The 19747-nt window shown below is 41.6% G+C and overlaps 4 protein-coding genes across 6 annotated transcripts; 2 read left to right on the top strand and 2 right to left on the bottom strand.

Moving 5' to 3' along the window:
• The first annotated feature begins 914 nt into the window (after window positions 1-914).
• On the top strand, window positions 915-5940 carry rcvrn2 (recoverin 2). Its single transcript, XM_080471295.1, has 4 exons — window positions 915-1521; window positions 1617-2180; window positions 4211-4322; window positions 4745-5940. The coding sequence occupies exons 2-4, from the start codon at window positions 1800-1802 to the stop codon at window positions 4831-4833; spliced, it is 582 nt and encodes a 193-aa protein (XP_080327421.1). The 5' UTR covers window positions 915-1521; window positions 1617-1799; the 3' UTR covers window positions 4834-5940.
• Window positions 5941-6449: 509 nt separating this feature from the next.
• LOC308114669 (germ cell-specific gene 1-like protein) lies at window positions 6450-13547 on the bottom strand. The gene is made up of 7 exons (XM_080471740.1): window positions 13450-13547; window positions 10673-11748; window positions 7963-8145; window positions 7830-7877; window positions 7570-7722; window positions 7355-7466; window positions 6450-7259 (listed from the first exon to the last, which is right to left on the bottom strand). Exons 2-7 carry the CDS (start codon window positions 11016-11018, stop codon window positions 6887-6889), a joined length of 1215 nt encoding a protein of 404 aa, XP_080327866.1. The 5' UTR covers window positions 11019-11748; window positions 13450-13547; the 3' UTR covers window positions 6450-6886.
• Window positions 12635-17113, bottom strand: atg12 (ATG12 autophagy related 12 homolog). The gene is made up of 4 exons (XM_080471744.1): window positions 16988-17113; window positions 15625-15761; window positions 15462-15524; window positions 12635-14086 (listed from the first exon to the last, which is right to left on the bottom strand). The coding sequence occupies exons 1-4, from the start codon at window positions 17079-17081 to the stop codon at window positions 14027-14029; spliced, it is 354 nt and encodes a 117-aa protein (XP_080327870.1). The 5' UTR covers window positions 17082-17113; the 3' UTR covers window positions 12635-14026.
• On the top strand, window positions 16867-19596 carry isoc2 (isochorismatase domain containing 2). Of its 3 annotated transcripts, none has more exons than XM_080471741.1 (7): window positions 16879-17247; window positions 17456-17511; window positions 17821-17945; window positions 18040-18252; window positions 18624-18694; window positions 19094-19211; window positions 19434-19596. In XM_080471741.1, coding segments are annotated over exons 2-7 (594 nt in total). In that variant the 5' UTR covers window positions 16879-17247; window positions 17456-17510; the 3' UTR covers window positions 19500-19596. The 3 variants fall into 3 exon arrangements, with proteins under 3 accessions (XP_080327869.1, XP_080327867.1, XP_080327868.1); XM_080471742.1 differs by having other exon boundaries at window positions 17246-17277; XM_080471743.1 differs by lacking the exon at window positions 17456-17511 and having other exon boundaries at window positions 16867-17251.
• The last annotated feature ends 151 nt before the right edge of the window (window positions 19597-19747 follow it).

The raw sequence follows: 19747 nt of genomic DNA, 5'->3' as shown, positions 1-19747 counted from the left end.
GACAATGGCTGTGGTAAGTAAGACATCACACATTCACATGACATCCACAAGTACGAGACCTTTTTAAAAGTAGATGTAAATCCTCACTTGCTCTAGCTTCAGCAATTAGTCCCGCCAAGGGTACAGGTCATATGTCAGGGATTGCCCCGTTAAGGGGGAGGGGTGGGGTGGAGTGGGGTAATTCTTTCAGCCATCGCAGTCACAGGATGAAGATGACGGTAATTGGCTAAGGACTGGATCGGGTGGGCCGGGGCGGGGCTTGTGTAATCCAATAGATGGACTCAGCGTGCATTATTTATGGTGCAAAAACATATCCCTCTGAAAAAAACAACTGATGAGGGATAACAATGAAACACGCAGGAAGTTCCTCTGGCTGTCATTGCTGCTGTTTATAGATGTTTCTTGTTGAAATTTTCATTTTTAATGTCCATATTACATTTCACCTCAACACTTCATTAGTCTGAAACAATGTCTGACACAGTAGAAATTATATTAATAGTATAAATAAAGCAGGAGCAAAGCACTCAAAGTGTGATGAAGTGAAGTTGATGTGGGCCCTCCGGTCAATAATTAAGATCTAAGTGTGTTGAAATAATGAGATGTGCTTCAGGATTGTGGTAAATAAAGTTATCCTCTAATGAAAATGAAGGTGAAGTGATTGTGTATGTGCTAATCAGCGTGAGAGTCAGGGAACCTTTAAACCCTTTTTAGAGGAACGAAAATTAAAATGATTAGCCCTTTACCAATTAATTCTCCCAAACAAAGAAAAGACTTGAGGTAAAAGCAGGTAAAACTATGGCTCACAAGGGGGCAGGATGCGGAGGGAAGGCCTGCAGTGACACTGATGTGAGGGGTGTAGGTGGGGTTGGAGGAAGGGGGTAAGTGGGAGAGGGCTTTACGCTGCCGAGGCAGATGGTAGACTGGAATTAGATGTCAGTGGTCACCTAAACCCATTGAGAGGCCACCACTGAAATAGCCAATGTGCCGCTGGTAAACTTTAAGCCACCGCTTTGAAAACACCCCCACGACCACATTGACAGAGTTTCCAGGATCATATCTGATAATCTGCGGACGATTTTAAGCAGTTACATGTTTTTTACGAATTTATGGCAATCACCTACACATCAGTGTTTTGAAGAAGTTATGACCTATAATAAGATGCTCCAGAGCTTGATGCAGTGGCTATTATTAGGCTGTTAAGACTTACTTCTTGGGTGCAATACTACAAGCAGAACTTTGAATTTTTACAGTTTTTAAGTGACCTAACAAAGGAATTTCTATGACATTGTTACACAGTGATAGAGTCGATCTTTCTGGACTTTCCAAACCCAATAGAGAAAATCAGGATCTGGGGGTTCATTTTAGTCAAAAGCTCATCCACCTTAAATCCAGCATTAACAGAATTAACCCAGTCATCTCCTGGAGGAGTTCTGTCACCCCCTCCCCTCCTTATCCCTCTCTGCTTCTCAAACCAGACAGACACTCAGTTCTCCAGACATCATCCGCCCACACCACACACAGGTAAGATTTCCAGCCACTTCTGATCACATTCACACTGCCAAAGTAAATATTATTTCACATGGTTTTAAGTGTATCATGTCCTATTCCTTTTCCAGTAACTCTCAAGGCTTCCGTTTGGCTTTTGTAAAGAAAAGCCAAAGAGCCAAAAAGAATATATTTTGGATAAAGAAGAGTCATTTGGCGAAGACAAAGAAAGCATCGGAAGAACTCAGGTGGCAAACATTTGCCAAGGGGTTTGACAGAACTGACGGATTTGTAAGACACTCACAGTCACAACAATGGGAAATGCCACCAGTAGCGCAATATCGAAGGAGATCCTGGAGGACTTGAAGCTCAGCACCAAATTCACCGAGACTGAAATCAGCCAGTGGTACGAGAACTTCCAGAAGCAGTGTCCAACGGGACGCATCTCGCCAGAGGAGTTCGAGCAGATCTACAGCCGCTTCTTCCCTGACAGTGACGCCAAGAGCTACGCGCGGCATGTGTTCCGCTCCTTCGACACCAACGACGACGGCACGTTGGACTTCAAGGAGTACATCATTGCACTGCACATGACCTCCACCGGGAAGACCACCCGGAAGCTGGAGTGGGCCTTCTCTTTGTTCGACGTGGACAAAAATGGATACATCAACAAGGCAGAAGTGACGGAGATCTGCCAGGTGAGAGGCACTCACTCACAAGCGTGTGTGTGTGTGTGTGTGTGTGTGCGTGTGTGTGTGTGTGTGTGTGTGTATGTGTGTGTGTGTGTGTGTGTGTGTGTGTGTGTGTGTGTGTGTGTGTGTGTGTGTGTGTGTGTGTGTGTGTGTGTGTGTGTGTGTGTGTGTGTGTGTGTGGGTGTGTGTGTGAGAGAAACAGCAGGGATACAAAGGAAAGGAAGAGACTTTATTCATGTTTATGCTGTTAAAAAAAGAAGGAGCTGGTTTTGAATTCCATAAAAGATTGTGTTCAACTTTTTTCTTTTTGACAATTAAGTGGATTTCCAAACATTATTTTCTTACTTACTGTGGCACTTGTTAATTTTTCTTTAATATAGTTGAGATAGTTATTACTTTCTTTGAGGGTGCAGTATTTTTTTTTACCTCACAATAATTATCTTCTTAAAATATATATTTTGCCAAGTATTATAAGGACTATTTTAAATGATACAACTCTGGTAGAGCTGATAGAACAATAAAAAAAGTAATCAATCTGATGATTCTGCATGTTTTCAAGAAGACCGATTCAAGCTAAGTTGTCAACAACTGGAAATTGTCCATCCTTCTCATGGTGTGTGGACTCAGTCCTAATTACCAGCCCAATTAGCCAGTCTATTTGAGCCTAAAACTCCCTATAATCTCTGTGATCACAGGTTTAGCTCTCAGCCAATATAGGCCTCTCAACTCCTGAGCAAAGCTACACTTGAAGTTTATAACAAGTATCATCGTCGTCCACGTGTCTCTGACTCGTCGGGGGGGGTGGGGGCGTTTCGCACCGTGGGCACCGCAACAAGCACCAGCCGTAGTTTTTTTTTAATAGTCAAAACACAGCCTGGAGGGTGTCAGGTTTCTTATGTTTTACTTCAGAACAAATGATGTGAAATTGCAAGAGGTTTAATCAGATGAGCTGAGAATCCAGCTGACATTGTAATGGGATTTAAATCCTGGCCAACTGGCCTGACTCCATAAGCGTCACGTTTTAGACCACTGCATAAAATAGCTTTATTCAAAGGCCTCGTATATGTTGAACAACCTACATGATGTATGTATTCACAGTTTGTAAAACAGTTACTGTTTTGGATCTGCTACATGTACTGATACTATATCCTTTTTTCATAGAACTTTATTGAAAGGTATGACATGGAGATGTGGGTTTAATAAAGAAAATATAATTTAGGGAAGCAGATTTAGCCAATCAAATAGACGAACCTCTGCGGTGAACCACACTGACAGAGCAGAACACACAACTCAGTCCAGTTGTGTGTTTCGTATTGCTTACTTTTGTTTGTGACCACCGACAGCAGCTTCAAGTCATGGCAGGTTTACAGTCTGAACTGTTCAGCCCACAATCTCGGAGGGGAAAGATGGAGGGAGAGTCCAGGGAGAAAATACATGACATCTTGTCGTTTGGCATGTGGCCTGAGTCTTGGCACTAATCCATGTTAATCTAGGTGTCTTAAATGTGGGAGATGAGTGCTTCCTCTCTAAGTGGGACACACACTTAAAGGCCTGATGAACCTGAAGTGCACAGTCATTTAAAATCCCGTGGATTTTAAGTGGCAGATCAGCTGCCTCTGACAAACCATGCACCAGCTGCTCGATGTGATGTTGTAACTTTTAATTTGGACATAAACAGTGACGTTTGTGTGATTCTATATTGTGATGCTTAGAAGTGCTCTTTGTGCTGAACTTGGCATGAGACTCAGTTGAGCATGTGACGGCCAAAAAGTCACTAATGATGGTAATGAGGACAAAAGAAAAGTGGAGGCTTGAAGTCTTTCTCTCCATGTGAGGCTTTTTTGTTGTTTTTCTGCAGCAGATGCTTGATTATTACACATATGTTCAAGAGACCAATTAACTTCAGAGGACAGTGAGCGTTCTCGTTCGAGGCACGGGTTACATACAAGCCAGCTTGTGCACATTTCCTTATGGCCCGATGTTCAGCAGACATGATGCAACATCATCACACTTCTCATCTCCATTCTGCCTCTCAGGCCATTTTTAAGTTGATCCCCAAGGAGGACCAGAGTAAACTAGCAGAGGACGAGAACACACCCGAGAAGAGAGCCAACAAGCTGTGGTCTTACTTCGAAAAGAAAGACAACGGTAAGCGAGATCACATATGCGTATGTATACATCGTGTCCCTGCTGTGAACTGTGTCTCTGTGTACAAGGGGGAGATAAAGTGTAAGCTCTGACTACCTTTCTTCAGCAGATGTTTCAACATCCTCCAGGGGGGATTACATTTTACAATCAGCTGTTTGGCTTAACAATAATACAAGCAATAAATCCACCTGGGGGCACATGGCACATCCCCACTTAGAGCATCTCTTATGTCATGCAAGCTTTACTATGTACGAACCAGCCACTGGCTGTTTAACCTGAGGAGACGCCACTGTCTCTCTCTCTCACACACACACCGGAAATTAGATGATATTCTTTTGATTGTCTTACATGAAACAGAGTCAGAGTTGCCTCACGATCCTCACTGGTTCTCAACATTTCTCCTTCTCTTTCTGTCCCGACAGAGCGACTGGCTGAAGGAGAGTTCATCAAAGGTGTGATTGAAAATGAGAATGCGATGCGTCTTATCCACTACGACCCTGTCAAGCAGTAGTCACCCCTACTTGTCCCCTCTTCCTCTCTTTTATCAAACCAATCTGCTCCAAACATGTTTTTACTCTCCTCTCAGCCTCAGCTCCTCCGACGTGTAAATACTCATTCATGCAGTGTCTTGGTTTCAAATTACTTTTTCAGTAAGTTATTAATTTATGTATGTTTGTGTTACTCTTTGTGAACGAATTTATATCAGATAGAGGCCAGGTGAAGCAAATTGTGGTATAGTGTTTCAAGATGTGTACACTGAAAAGGAAAATGCATAGCCCTATGTGGAAACTTTTAACAGAAAAGCTAATCTTGTACTAAAAGTAACCTTTATGAAATTATTCAGGAAAAATTTACTGTGATTGACCTTATTATTGATAATTACCTAATTGATAGCCCCTCATAGATTTTTTTTTTTTTTTTTTACAGAATCTGAATTGTCTTAATTGAGGTTGTCGTAGTAAAGTGTTGTACTCCTTCACTGTACAATAAAGGTTTTCTCATATATCTGTGGTTTAAAAATCCATTTATTTATCTAGCCCAGAAAACAATAAATTCTTCTTTGACCTAGAAACGATCTGTATATTACAATGCTAGTGGCTGACAAAAATGACGGGTTTTAAGTTTGCCGTTTTAATCCCAGACTGTAAATCCTGGATTAACTCAAATGTATAACCTAAAGAAATGTAAGGTAAATTTAAGTACACAATTTGGACTTTTTTAAATTGTTGTCTTCTCTGATATGTGAAATGCAGTAAATCCCAGTGCTCAGTTCACTTTTGTAAACCTTTGGCTGAGAGTTTGAGTGTTTTCAGGGTGCAGATTGTAATAAATGTGCGCGCAGCCCGGAGCTATGCGTGCCTGCATTTCTTTTCCAACTTTCATTTTGACCCCCGACAACCCGCTCCTTTCCCGGCCCTCGGCATCTCTCCTCACTCTACTCCTCCTTCTCTCCATCCAACTCGGGATTACTGGTTTGCACATAATCTTCTGTTCAACATCGGAGAGCAGACTTTTCAAAATCTCTGTAATCTTTCTATCTCTATGGGTTTGTTTGTGCTTCTCCACTGAGACCGTGTTTGTTGGAGCTTCTGCACATGCATGGCATAAAAATTCTGTCAAAAGATTGTGTCTGCACAGAGGGAAGACTTGTTCTTTCAGATATACTGTATATATGTGTGTGTGTATATATATATATACGTATATATATATACGTATATATATATATATATATATATATATATATATATATATATATATATATACACGTATATATATACACGTATATATATACACGTATATATATATATATATATATATATATATATATATATATATATATATACACGTATATATATACACGTATATATATATATATATACACACGTATATATATATATATATATATATATAGTACATGGATCAGCCGTTACATTATGACCACTGACAGGTAAAGTGAAGAACACTGGTTATTTCTATGTCATGGCACCTGAATGAAACCTTTTCCTCAAAGTTGATGAGTCAGAAGTGGAAAAAGCGAAGGAGAGCGTAACTGTGATGGCGAGAGGAAGGGGAGGAATTGTGGAAAAGAGGTGAACTAGCAATAGACTTATGTGTAGACTTGTGTTTAGAAGATGCATGTGGTGATTGAGACTTTAATAGCAGGAGCTCCAACCAAACTGCTGCAGGTTCTGATAGAAAGTTGTCAGAATACATTGTGAATTTGTTTTGTCCGGAGGGCCGACAAAGTATTAGCTCATAATGGTCATGATGTTATGGCTGATCAGGCGGGAGACAAACATTTGCTTTCCTACAGCGAGGCACTGAGAAATACCCAGAAAACATGCAAACTTGCATGCGAGTGTAATCTGCACATACATCATAGGCTTAGCATTTTGATATGTGTTGATTCCATTGTTTTTTTTTAAAGCCTGTTCAGTTTATCCATAGTTCACAGGAAGCCAAAACAGACGACAAGAGAAACCCGAAGCTGGTTTCCATTTTGACTATATAGTCTTTCTCCTTTAGTTTTTCAGCCCTTTCAGTTGAAGTGTGTAAGCAATCCCCTAACAAGGTGAATCAGCTCTGTCCATGGCGTCGTCCATCTCATCCATCTCCCTCTCACAGTCTTCACACCCCTCCGGTCCACAGCCGCCAACCAAAACAAGGGTTGGTACGTCCCCGTTTCCCACGCCAACCACGCTGCCGTTCGGGGCCCAGGCCACATCAATCATGCCATCTGGACACTGTAATAAGCCGCTGACTGAGTAGAGTCCTCCTCCTGGAACGACCTCATCATAGGATGGGGCGTGAGTGGCGGCTCGAGCTTCCTCCAAACGCAGTCTCTGCTTGCGACGGAGCTCAATGATGGTCTTTGTGTAGGAGTTTAGTGTGACCACTGCTGCTCCCATACAGCAACTGAAGGACACCCAGGCAAGACTGGGAACAGAGAGACAAGGGAAAGCACGTCTCTACAACATGTTCAAATCTAAGAGAAATATCAGAGTAAAACAGGCTTCAGTGTTGCCACATACGCAAACGACCAGCCGTAGTCCCAGGACTGAGGCCTCCAGTCTTTGGGGCCCACTATGACCGTCATCTGAAACACTGTGGTGTACATCATGTGCGCCACCATCCCAAGAAGGCCTGTACAGGAGGTGAAACAAACCAATTCAAGGAGCTTGAATACATTTCCAAAAAAGATAGAGGTACAGCAGTTACAAAAACTGAAGGGGTCACTTGGCCTCACCTGAAAGCACAGTGCAGATGGCAGCATAGGCGTTGATTTTCAGAGCGTGCATCTCTTTATGGGAACACAGGACCTCCAGCCACATGAGTAAGAAGCCCATCCCCAGCAGGCCAATGTACGTAAACTCAGAAATAACCGAGAGCCAGAGCACACCTGCAACGTGTGCAAGCAAACACATGAATAAATGCACGGCAAGACACACCAAATAGAAATTACGGGGGGGGGGGGGGGGGGGGGGGGGGGGGGTCTATTGAGGTCACCTTGTGTTTCCCCTGGAGTTAACTCTATGAAGCTGCGACATTTCTCCCCTGAAAACAAGATGTCAGAGAATCAGCTTCGATAACAGGCAGATATGTTACTGTGACCAGGACCAAGTGTTCTTCTGGATCTCACCGTCACTGTGTTTTTCACAGCTTTCCCAGAAGCCAGTGTGAAAATATCTAAAAGCAAACTTGTCTTCCCCCGTCTCCCAGATGTAGTGAACCGCATTGGCCAGCTGCCTCTGTCTGATCCTGGCCAGCTCGTCTCTCCTGGCTGGTGACAGTGTACGATTGAAGGGGTTCTGAGTGGGACTCTCTGTAGTCGAGCACAAGAAAACAAGCTCACTTTTGCATCTGAATATCTGTTAGAAATCCTCTCATCTTTATTCTCACACATTTATGATAAACCTATTTCCCCTTCGCCTATCCAGACTTGCATCTTTTAAAATAATGTGGGAGGAAACCTGCATTAAACAAACACAGGACCATCTTCCTTCTTGCCAGGCAGCAGCATGGACAAGTCATCCGACAGGAGGAACATTCAAATTACAGAGCAGACGTGTGTCAACAAGTTCACTGCTCAACCTCACTGAAGTATTTTCCATTGTCAAAATGTCATGCACAAGATGCCCCACATATATCAACAAGTACATACAGCATCTAACAATAGGTAAATGAATCAAATTCCTGCTTGAAAGAGCCGGAGTCTGCAGTGCTGACCACATCCTGGTCTGCCACATGCCTTATACAGACACGATTCACCTCATCAGAGCTCATCGTCATGTGCTACATGTTTTGCTGTTGTATGCAAATAAAGTAATTTTTTTCTCAAAACAGACAAAGCATACAGGTGATGATCAGAGTTGATTCCTCTCTGCAGTGAGTGCTGCCAATCTCGGAGCGGATTAAACATGTCTTTCAAGAAAATAGAGACCAGAGAGCAGACGGAGTCCCCTCGCAGGGCAAATAAACCTTTAGGAGCCGACCTCACACCCCACAGATTAATACTAAGCCATAATTAAGTCTGCTGGGGGACGAAGGTACGTGTAGAAAGAGATTAAAAAGCATCACAACCAAGGCCATCGCTTTCTAACAGAGGTGGGAGTCACTTTATCCAGTCAGATTATTTCCAGGTATTTGATTGTTACGCAGTGAACTTCAACGCTTGTGTAATCAGATCAAACAGTCAAAACCAAAATGTTTGAGGACTTTGAGTCAGAGAGCGTCAGTGACATATAAACACAAACCCACAATTTGGCACGCTACCTCAAACTGCACACATTCGTTTCTGTTGTGCACACCTACACAGTCACGCAAACAATCTCTCCATTCATTTAATGTTGGATTGAATCTTGATGTACCCTTAAATTGTCTAAAAAACAAAATCAAAGCTCATTCTTTAACTTTAAGAAGGTGATGAAGCAAAACAACCCTCTTCACCAGTGACTTGACCTTCCAGGAAGAATACAGATTTGATATTGTACCTGTGGCAGATGTGCAGCCTTCTTAAATACTGCATTTCTATAAATTTCTCAGATTGTGGGTGTGTTTATTAAGTGTAACCCTGTGACCCTTTTGGTTACAATGCTGTAATCCAATTATCTCTGGCGCCAACAAAGGCCTGGAGCCAAGAAAACATTGTGTCGGCAGGTGTGAGAGACGCTTCGGTGAATCCAAGAAACGACGTTGTTAATAGTAGAAGGTGACTTGCCCATAAACATGTTACAACACAAATTCAGATTACTCATCGGGGTAGTTTCCCACTTTCTGGCCGTTATTATCTGTTGCACGATTTCAAAAGCTCCTGTTTGTTGCTTTAGAACATAACAAGGGCATTCACTTAAAAAAAAAAAAGGGTATTCATTTTTAGGTAACGTATGTTAATTAAAGCTTTTCTCCTCTCATACAATGACTTGTTGCAACGTTTAACACTTTATGCACCATAATATTCAGTCTTATCTACTTAGAATGCAATTATAGAAACAGAATTATTATTATTCTATTTTCTGAAATAAATATTGCAAATGAATAATAAACCTAATTTTTGTTTTGGTGATCTTCTAATGACCGATGTCTATTTTAGAGTTTCTATGATATCTCATTGAAATTTATTTATTCTATCTGCTGCTATTCCAGGATATGTTCAGTTTAACAAAGAGTTGTCAAGCATAGTCAAATTATAATAAAAAAATATTTTTGAAATCACTGAATAAATTAATAAAACTGATTAATTAATCAAAAAAAACAAGTTTGGATGGTTTTTTTTTAAAACCACTTATTTTTTGTTATTTACATCAAACTGCAGTGGTAAACATAATACAACACTAAGATCAATATGAAGCAGTGAACACTCATGACTTCATTACTATTGAAGTAGCATCAGCATCAATGTCACCATGTGATGGTGAAATAGTGAAAACATGCACCCTGAAGACGACCTGAACATCGCCCGATGTCCTGAGGGGCAGGAAGGTTTTAGCCAACATTGGCCTGCAGATAAATACCATGACTGATCAAATGCATTCGTTTTGTATATTTGAAGAACAAAATTAACCACAAATAAAGTGAAGCTGGAAATGAGCTGTATTGTACTGGGAGGCATTGATAGGAAATGGCTTTAGCAATCATTTTACAAATCAAATTGGTCTGAACGTGTCTCAATGAACTAAAATGAACGTAACATCATGGATTTGACAGACTTGATCATTTTAATTTTCCCTTTCTTTACAAACAAACAGATCTTTTCTGCATCCAGTTCTCACACACACAGGTCAGCGATGACCCGCGGGTCTTGTCTGTGATATTTGGTGGGAGACTGAAGTGTGTTTGTGGTGACGAATTACCTGTGGTGTAAGGCTCGCTGTTGTTCTGACCACAGTTCTTCATCTTGACGGGCGACAGGCAGAGCGGCTTGACCACCTTGTGGGTGCCCTCACACCAGTACGAGGTGCAGAGAGCCAGGATGGACAGGGCCAGGGCCAGAGTGGTCAAGGTCAGGGAGAGCAGGGAGCGAGAGCGGCGGGACATACCCTCCAGCATGGCCGCGCAGGGGACGAGGGAGTCGAGGGGGGGGGGAGGCCACACCAAGAGAGAAGAGGGAGAGAGTGAGGAAAGGAGGGGATAAACAAGGGGAGGGGGGGGAGACCACACACGGAAATACGACAAAAAACACAGAAGGTATGACTGCATTCACAGAAGAACCAACCGATGCATCAGGGCGGTTTTGAGAGGTGAGGAGTTGCCAGGTTTAAATGGAAAGACCAGATAAATGTGACGTAACAGAAGGTGACAACAGAACCAAACAGCTGACTCAGGGATAGTCAGTGTGATTAAAAAGGGAGGAAGATAAGCAGAATGGAAGAGGGGAGTGTGAGTGGGAATGAGATAAGATGCTCTGAAGTTGATACGCGTGGGAAAGGACAGATGTGACAACAATAAATGAACAAGAGGGGATTCCGGTGGACGAAGTGAACTCAGCAGGATGCTGGGCTATGACAGTATCCTGCCCAGGCAGCTTCAATCTGATGTCCAGCTATTGATCCCTGTGGGAACCGATCTGGCCATACTCTCCCTGACCTCAGCACTACCGCTGTTCAACACGCTCGCAGGAGGTCATTTGAAAATAGTTGAATCTATCCTTACAGGTTGCACATCTGCAGAGGGGATGAAGCGCATCCTCGAAAGTAACGCATTACAGAGCAGGGTGGGTCGAATGAAAGAGCTGAACTGATCTCACGGAGGATAAGACGGAGGGGTCCATATGTTGGATGTTCCTCAGGTCATGCAAGACTTCCAGCTGTTTCATAGGAGATTTTAAAGGAAGACTAAGTATTGTTTTGCAGTGAAGCAGCCTAGCACCTTTGTGTGTCCTGGTGAGTGCCCTCAGGCCCACGGCTCATTATGACCTCCAGTGCTGGACCTTAAGTGGAGGAAAAGATGGAGGCAAGCAAAACAATAGATTACTTTTTGGATGAAATTATGGGTAAGCCACAGATCTGAATGAATTTCTTTTTTTTTTATTAGTAATCCCTGCAAATCTGCTTTAATCTGTTTGTGTTAGGTGTATTTGAGTGTGAAGTGCACTCTGACCATGTCTGTGGTCTCTCTTTCTTTCTCTCATGCCTGTGAGCCTGCAGCCGCTGAAATACAACAGTTCCATCTTGTATGATTACTGGCTCCTCATCTCACGGTGGTTTATGTGAAATACACTAATACTATAACCTGACTGACAGCCACACAGAAGTGAGTGCGGCAGCTAACATGTAACACCATTCCAACATATAAAGCCTTCCTAAATGTCTTCTTTCAATATATTTTGGAGATGTTGAGCAAACCATCATTGACGTGACGGAGCGGGGATGTGGTGCATTTATAATTACTTTTAAACTAATACATCCGAGTAATTCACGACCAGGTATTGCTGCGCCTATTTCACCGCAAACATTTGGAGAAGTTTGTGTATTTGACAGGTTTTTCAGTCAACATGACCTCTGTATTGTCTCCAGTATAGTGAATTCCTGCTTCTCCACCGAGGTGAAACAAACATTTGATAATCTGTTTGATTGTGCGTTAACATTCTTTCTATTAGCATCGTGTCTATTTTCCCCTGAATTTTAACTATTTTGCTGCTCTTTGTAATCAGTGTAAAGAAACTATGACCGATAAACACAGAGTACAGCATCAACACATTCAGTTGAAGGCTCCTCTGCCAATGGAAAATCTATTAAAAAGGTTCATAGCTCATTGATATGGACGACACAGACCCTGTTAGTAACTTCATCAGAAACTGGATGCACACAGGTTTTCCTACTTACCCAGATTCATCTTTAATACAGTCATACCAATTCTATTTCCTTTCATCATGATCTTATACTTTCTTGCATATAGTGTGTACATGCATATATATGCATTTACACTTGTGTGTGTGCATAAAAAAACATTTACCACTGCATTATTCATTTACTTGACATGAACTTTGATTTCAGTCATGTATATGTTGGAGCAGTCGTGTAAAAAAATATGTTTGCCTGTTCAAAGTTTCTATGGTCTGTTTCTGAAAGAAGAAAATCAAACAGAAATTATGGTGCATGGCAATTTTTGTGAAAATAACCCCCAATACATTTTCATACAAGTTTAATATCTACTGTCTTGTGTCAAAATAGAAGACTTAGGGACATTTACAATAGTTACCAGTCAGATTAATATGGATAATCTATTAATATATAACTCCAAACAGCATCTACAGCTTCTTAAATTGAGGACAAATAAAATATCAAAGTGTGACCAAGTGAAAACAGAAAATATTTGTCATGGTGTAAACATGTTATCCGACTCTTTTGCTTTCTGGATGGTCAATTCAATTTTAGAAATTAAAATACAAGAGATGAGTACATACCAAATCCCTTTTCTTAGTCCTCTGTCCTTATTTCACATCCCTCAGGACACATCCACCAGGGTAAACCTGTTTTCAGCCATCCTCGGTTATCTCTGCCTCCGTTCAAGAGCATTTAATCAAAAAGCTCCTTAAGATTGATTTAGTTACTCCATCTTGAGCAGATTCTCTGTGTCACTACCCTCTTCATCTGCATCCTCCTCCAGGATGAGCATCAGTGGCCCTTACCTCTCCGGCTCCGCTCCATTCGGTAATCCTCACCGCCAATCGACAAGACGTGGACGCAAACCCACGGACGGACCGAGTGTCTGCGTCCGCAACACTCTAGTCTCTTTTCTCTCTTTCTTGGGAATTTATGTCACAAACGCATCCTGAAGCGTGTAATCCCTCTAAGTCCATCTGTTGCTGCAGTGCCCCCTCTCTTCCGGTGCTTGTCCAGAGACGCCACATTTACGCCCACCGTCTCCAGTGTGGGTTGCATGATGCTGCACATTCCGTCTCGTCTTGCACGTTTGGACACTGAAAGGACGGAGACGGCTACGGACCGGCACGTTTATGTGTAGAGGCTTTTCCTTGTACTTCTAATCAGACTCAGCTCTGTGCAAATCCAAATCCTGAGCCCGCTCACTTAATTGTCTATTTTTGGGCACCGAATGTGACATATTAAAAAAAAAAGGAAGAGCTTTGCATTGTCACAATTATTTATTTACAGAATATGTACATTAGAAAAAAATGGCAGAGGAGAAAAAAAAAAGACATTGTGTGCATGAGGGTGAATTTAAGGAGGGAGTGATGTATTCAGGCGTTAGCCCCAGGCTTGAGATTTACAGTAATAGAGAACCAGCTTGCCATCGCTGCCGAAGCACTGAAAGAGATCAAAATAGAAAGAAAAATAAATAAAACACACACAGGAGGAATGTCCAAAGTCCAAATATAGTTTGGCGAGTTCAGCAGTTCATCACATTCACAACTGTTTGGTCTATAAATGTCAGAAATGTGAACGTTTTGCATTTTCTTTTTTAATAGAATCAGCAGCAAAAACTTAGTGCCCGCTCCTGAGCTTTATTCTCCCCAGAAGGAGAAATGTTTTGCGGGATATAGATCATTCCAGTAAATGAAGCAGGGGGACAATCAGTCGACCACTGGGAATGTGCCATCTTTACATTTGCTTATCAAAGCATCTATCAGTGGCCAAGGATTTTGGCTGAAGCCACATGAAGCGTGCCCTCTTATTGCCCCCCCTGCTGGTCAAAGCTCCACATGACCAGTCCACTCGTCAGACCGGACCTGCAGGCACACGCCCACCTGTGACTCAAGTCACTGAAATCCTGCATCAAACATGGAGGCAGAGACTCAGAGGTTCAGTTCCTCATTGCTACAAGTAGGTCAAGAGGTCTTCCTTCCATATTTTTAAATAAACCCTCACAATCTGTAGTCTGAATTAATGCCTATGGCTGCATTTCACAAAATTTTGATACAATAAAAAAGTTCCCTTTTCCCATACTTTTGTCAAATTTCCATATATTTTACATTTGTCATATACATTCAAGCCTGTATCTTGTTTTATAATTTAGTTAATAAGCCATTAAAATAGATTTCAGAAGATCAGATGTTTTCCATATAGGATGATTAAAACTTTTATTTTCTTATGTTGAAATTATATAAATACCTGACGAAACCTTTTTCACAGCGATTCTGATCTTTTGAGACAATTCTGTAATTCTGTTATTTCACAGCATGGGACATCAATATTTATACTTTAACCAGGTTATTTGTGCTACAATCCCAGATGGATTACATTGCACTGTAAACTCCATCAGGCGCCTTCACAAATGTCTGCTGTTTTAATAGATCTGAATTGCAAGATTGTTCAAGTGTTTGAGTGAAGTCTACTCATTTGTAGTAAGACAGTCTTCAGTTTCATATGTCATTTGTAGGGCCTGGTTAACCCTTTATTATCTGCTGACAGGGTTTTGCACCCTTATTCCCTTTAACGATAAAAGAGATTTCTGTAATGAGGTCGTACAAACGCAGCCAAAAATAAATATGAGCATTAAAAACAGGCTGATTGTCTCATCCAATCAAATGATCCGTTACCAAAACAAATATATCTGCAAAAACATTTCACACAGATGTTATGATTTTATCAGGAACGACAGATGAGGAACATTTTAAACTGAGGAAAGTGGCAAATCAATGCAGAACTAAGTAAGTAACCAAGTAAGTATTCAAATACTTACGTCAAAGAGGGCTCCTACTTCTTGATCTGGTGAAGGCGCAAAAGACTGGTTCACATAGATAAACTGGGGAGGGGGGGGGGGGGGGGGGCAGACAGTTTCATATTAAAACAATACTGACATGATCTGCAAAATCAAAAAGCTGGTAAAAACATTTCATCCTTACCAGCTGTTCACTGGCTTCAAGTTTGAGGAAACGAGAAATAAACTGAGAGAGAGACTGCACAGTCCTCCCCCTCTCCATTGCCCACTTCCTTGTTTTCATAATAGGGGTGTCTCCCACCGCCTTCAACAGCACGTCAACTGAGAAAATAGAGACAATAACAGTGAAAGTTCTCGCTGTTGAGACCCAGACTGATTCACACAGAGCAAAGGAGCTGTTCAGGGGAATTCCTTCAGAGGATGTGAAATCCACGTAGGGCGTATGACCACCATACCACAGATACAACTGTGTCTGTGTACATACATACAATGTATGTACTTTCACCACAGAAACACAGATTATAGAACTAAATCATTGACTTTGACATAAAAGTCTTCAACAACTTATGTTGTATTACATTACAATACTAAAAATAATCGTGTTTAAATTACTCTTTTTCTTTTAAGTATCAGATCTGCATCGTAGTGTATTCAGTTTTCAATTTTGCAATACTCTTCAGTATTTTTTGTGAGTATTGTATAACTGTGTGTGCGTGTGTGTGTGCGTGTGTGAAAAGTACAGTATATATAGCATTTAATCACCTTTCCAATCACTTCCAAATAGTTATTACATTTTTTTTGTGAGGTGCAACACTTTGATTACATGGCTGAACGTTTCTATGTAGTTTGCATGTTCTCTATGTGCCTGCACATTGTTCTCTGAGTACCCCAGCTTTCTCTCCATCCTTCTAACTCCTATACCACTTTGTCCTGTTCAGATAGTAGTATAAAAATGGGTAGTGGTCGGTGTTCAGGTAGCGTTAGATACATCTATTAGGCTGAAACTGCATCTTCGTTGCGAATTATTTTCTTAATAACTAAAAAATGTTTTTAAAGCGAACACTGGGACGGTAAAAATGCTGTAAGAATCGGTATAGTTTGAGTAATTCCCACATAATAATCGCAGTAACTACAAAGCTCAGTGAATAGTTTGATAGCTTGAAGCTATCTGCTGCTGGAGAACACAGCTTTAAAATATGATGCTTCACTGGAAGATATCAAGGCACCGTTAAATTTACTACAAGTAATACGTTTCTGGCAAACAACAAACTCTCAGTAGATAAGACATCAACATTTTCAAACTGCTGACATACTTGATATACTACTAACAAGAGTTAGCTTTTAGCCTCTCCCAATACAGGAAGTACGACCTGCTGAACGAGACACGCCATTGGCCAAACAGAAAAAAGCCTGCGTCTCATTGGCCAGATTTACTGGTACGTCAAAAAATCCGGAACCGTTTCCTTTAGCATTAGCAGCAGTGGCTGCAAACACAGAAATATCGTTAACTAAGTGAGTGATACTATTAACGTGTCAGGCCCCCGTACTTTTTTTCTTCTCCTCGTTTGTCGTGGCGTCGTCGGGCGGAGGTTGTGGCTCCTCTTTCTGTGTTTCTGTCGGGGACTCTGCATGGTCAGACATCCTCTTCGGCGTCCACTCCGAGATACTTTTAGGATTCCACCCGATTGGCTAAAGCACACGTCACTCCACATGATCCCATTTCCTATTGGTCAATACGCTTGAGAGAAGGCGGTGCTCATTAAACCGAGGCATCTCAGTTGAACTTTTGGATCTTCGCTACAGCGAGGTTCGTTCTTACTTCAACAAAACCCATAATGTGAATGTTTCATGTTAAATTCAGTTGTTGTCTCAATATTGTGTATGTGCTTCTGATATTGCGTGTTCTATTTCGATTTCATTGGAATGCCAGTTAGATAAACTGTGCTTGTTTCTAACATGAGTCGACACATGGTAAACAATACTTCAACTTTAACCTGAAACTTAACTTTCCACAGTCCTCCTGCACCTGCCAACCAACTCTGCACACTTCTCAACAACAGAATCAACAACAGTAAGTCATATTACTTCTAAATAAACAAGGCTGTCGCAGCATTTCCCGTGCGATTGTCTGTGATATTGTGTGGAGGTCATGCTTATCAAAACAGAACAGCTAGGAGGAAATAAATCCTACAAGGAAGACTCTCTCTTCCATCTTGAGCAGGTGCATTGCAGGATTTCATCAGCCATGATCTTACATGTACAATGGCAACAACAAATATCTGTGCAAGATAGCTTTTTGCTTGCATCCATTGACTAATAGTGCAAAGGTACCAATCAGTGTATCAGAAATCAATGCTCTTCTGTGAATTTGCTCTTGCAGTGGCCAAAATTGGCAGACTCTCCACCAAAGACACAGTGCTCCTCCTGTGTGACATGCAGGAGAAGTTCAGACCCAACATCTTCCAGTTCCCCAACATTGTCAGCAATGCTGCCAGATTGCTCCAGGTTGGTCACACTCACCATTTCGGTCATTATGCATTTTTTCCTATTCGAACAGTGCGAGTTCAATGCAATCTGTTGTCTGTCCTCCTTCTCACAGGCCAGCCGTGTTCTCAACATCCCTCCCATTTTAACAGAGCAGTACCCAAAAGGTCTGGGACCCACAGTGCCAGAGCTGGGAGCAGAGGGCCTCACAGCTCATGCTAAAACCTCATTCACCATGATGATAGAGGCCGTGGAGAAGGAGCTGGAGGCTCTGGGCAACCCCAAACAAGCAATACTGTGTGGGATAGAGGCGCATGCTTGTATCGCAGTAAGACCATAGGACTCCCATTAAGACTACTCTGAGCACTTTGCTCACCTTTTACCAAAGCAGTAATTCTCAGTTGTGCTGTTCTACTTGCTATGTGTATTATGGGGCTTCTGTAATAGACTTTTCAATATGCACATTGTGTGACATGGGTGTAATTATAAGGACATTTTTATTACAGGGTTTGATTGATAAATAAATAGATATATAGATAGATAGTTTGCAAGAAATAAAAAAAAAACAACTGAAAATTAAGGGAAATTACTTGAGTTTTTATATCATGTTGAAGTTATATGAATATGCTATTCTTTTCTTTACCCTGTGTGTTATAATGGTTCTGCTGTTGAAATCTGTCATTCTTGACTATTGCTTAGTGTACCACTTACGATCTGCTGGAAAAAGGGATGGAGGTTCATATTGTGGCTGATGCTGTCTCATCCAGAAGGTATCTATGTATTACTCTGAAGTCTTTCTCTCCCATAAAGTACATCTATTACACAAATTAAGAAAAGGCGATACTACATGTCAGATTTCTATTTCTCTCTAGATTTAGCACTCGCTAGCTCACGCTCATTTAGTAAACACTGATGGTTTTAATATGTTTATATTGTTTAAAGTTGTTTTTAAAACACTCATCAGCTCAATTCTATGAGGGTGTAAAATTAGATGTGACTATTGTCAGTATTACTGTTGTAATGTTCATGATCTGAGCAACTCTGATATGATTTATGATATAAATGTGAAATTATATCTTCTCTCTGGCCAGAAAACGTGTTGATACAGTAACGGTACATACCACAGTCGCTGTGTGCTTTGGGTAAAACGTGTTTTATTCTATCCTCAGCCAGACGGACCGATTGTTCGCTCTGTCGCGACTGAAGCAGAGCGGGGCTTTCCTCACCACCACAGAGGCCGTCCTGCTGCAGCTGGTTCAAGATGCCAAACACCCCAACTTCAAAGAGGTGTTCCTGTTGTTCTGCTGAGTCATCTTTATTGATTTAAACTATGTAACACAGTAACACACCTCCTTATCACTAATAATGTTGAGAGGTTACAAGCAATTTGGAAGGGAGCAGTCTTCAAACCCAGCCGTAGTCATAAACCTGCTACCTGCCTGTGTGAACATGCCGACATTGATTTCACAATTATAAGTGACTAACGCATGTTGTCAACTGTGTTGGCAGATCCAGAAGCTGTTGGCCCACCCGTCCCCTGACACCGGCCTCCTCGCCTTCTTCAGCGCTCTGTAGACGGATCAGCTCCCGTCCTTGTGTTGCACCATACAGCCCTTCAGTGTATCCAACACATTTGTGAAAGTAATAAAGCAGTGCTGCTACTTTAAATGTGTACTGTTGTGTGTTGTTTTTTTTTTACATCTGAATGAAACCACCAGCTTTGTTTGTAAGTCAGATTGCTGTCACTCTGTAATGACGACCGGATAGGCTGAGGAAGTACTGGCGCATGCCTGAAGAGGTGGGGCCAGTTTACAGAGGTGGGT

Source organism: Lipophrys pholis (genome assembly GCF_963383615.2).
Source record: "Lipophrys pholis genome assembly, chromosome: 9".
Taxonomy (NCBI): domain Eukaryota; kingdom Metazoa; phylum Chordata; class Actinopteri; order Blenniiformes; family Blenniidae; genus Lipophrys; species Lipophrys pholis.
This window is presented reverse-complemented; position numbering and strand designations above follow the sequence as displayed.

What these genes read in the sequence shown, in the direction of transcription:
- rcvrn2 (XM_080471295.1), top strand. Translation starts at nt 1,800, where the DNA reads ATGGGAAATGCCACCAGTAGCGCAATATCGAAGGAGATCCTGGAGGAC. An exon ending in AAGTGACGGAGATCTGCCAG is followed by an intron (nt 2,181 to 4,210) that starts GTGAGAGGCACT and finishes TCTGCCTCTCAG; the next exon opens with GCCATTTTTAAGTTGATCCC. An exon ending in CTTCGAAAAGAAAGACAACG is followed by an intron (nt 4,323 to 4,744) that starts GTAAGCGAGATC and finishes CTGTCCCGACAG; the next exon opens with AGCGACTGGCTGAAGGAGAG.
- LOC308114669 (XM_080471740.1), bottom strand. Translation starts at nt 11,018, where the DNA reads ATGCAGTCATACCTTCTGTGTTTTTTGTCGTATTTCCGTGTGTGGTCT. An exon ending in CTGTGAAAAACACAGTGACG is followed by an intron (nt 7,878 to 7,962) that starts GTGAGATCCAGA and finishes TCTTGTTTTCAG; the next exon opens with GGGAGAAATGTCGCAGCTTC. An exon ending in CATCTGCACTGTGCTTTCAG is followed by an intron (nt 7,467 to 7,569) that starts GTGAGGCCAAGT and finishes CCTCCTGTACAG; the next exon opens with GCCTTCTTGGGATGGTGGCG.
- atg12 (XM_080471744.1), bottom strand. Translation starts at nt 17,081, where the DNA reads ATGTCTGACCATGCAGAGTCCCCGACAGAAACACAGAAAGAGGAGCCA. An exon ending in TTGAAGCCAGTGAACAGCTG is followed by an intron (nt 15,525 to 15,624) that starts GTAAGGATGAAA and finishes CCCCCTCCCCAG; the next exon opens with TTTATCTATGTGAACCAGTC. An exon ending in AAGTAGGAGCCCTCTTTGAC is followed by an intron (nt 14,087 to 15,461) that starts GTAAGTATTTGA and finishes GATCTCTTTCAG; the next exon opens with TGCTTCGGCAGCGATGGCAA.
- isoc2 (XM_080471741.1), top strand. An exon ending in GATGCTGTCTCATCCAGAAG is followed by an intron (nt 18,695 to 19,093) that starts GTATCTATGTAT and finishes TTCTATCCTCAG; the next exon opens with CCAGACGGACCGATTGTTCG. An exon ending in AACACCCCAACTTCAAAGAG is followed by an intron (nt 19,212 to 19,433) that starts GTGTTCCTGTTG and finishes CTGTGTTGGCAG; the next exon opens with ATCCAGAAGCTGTTGGCCCA.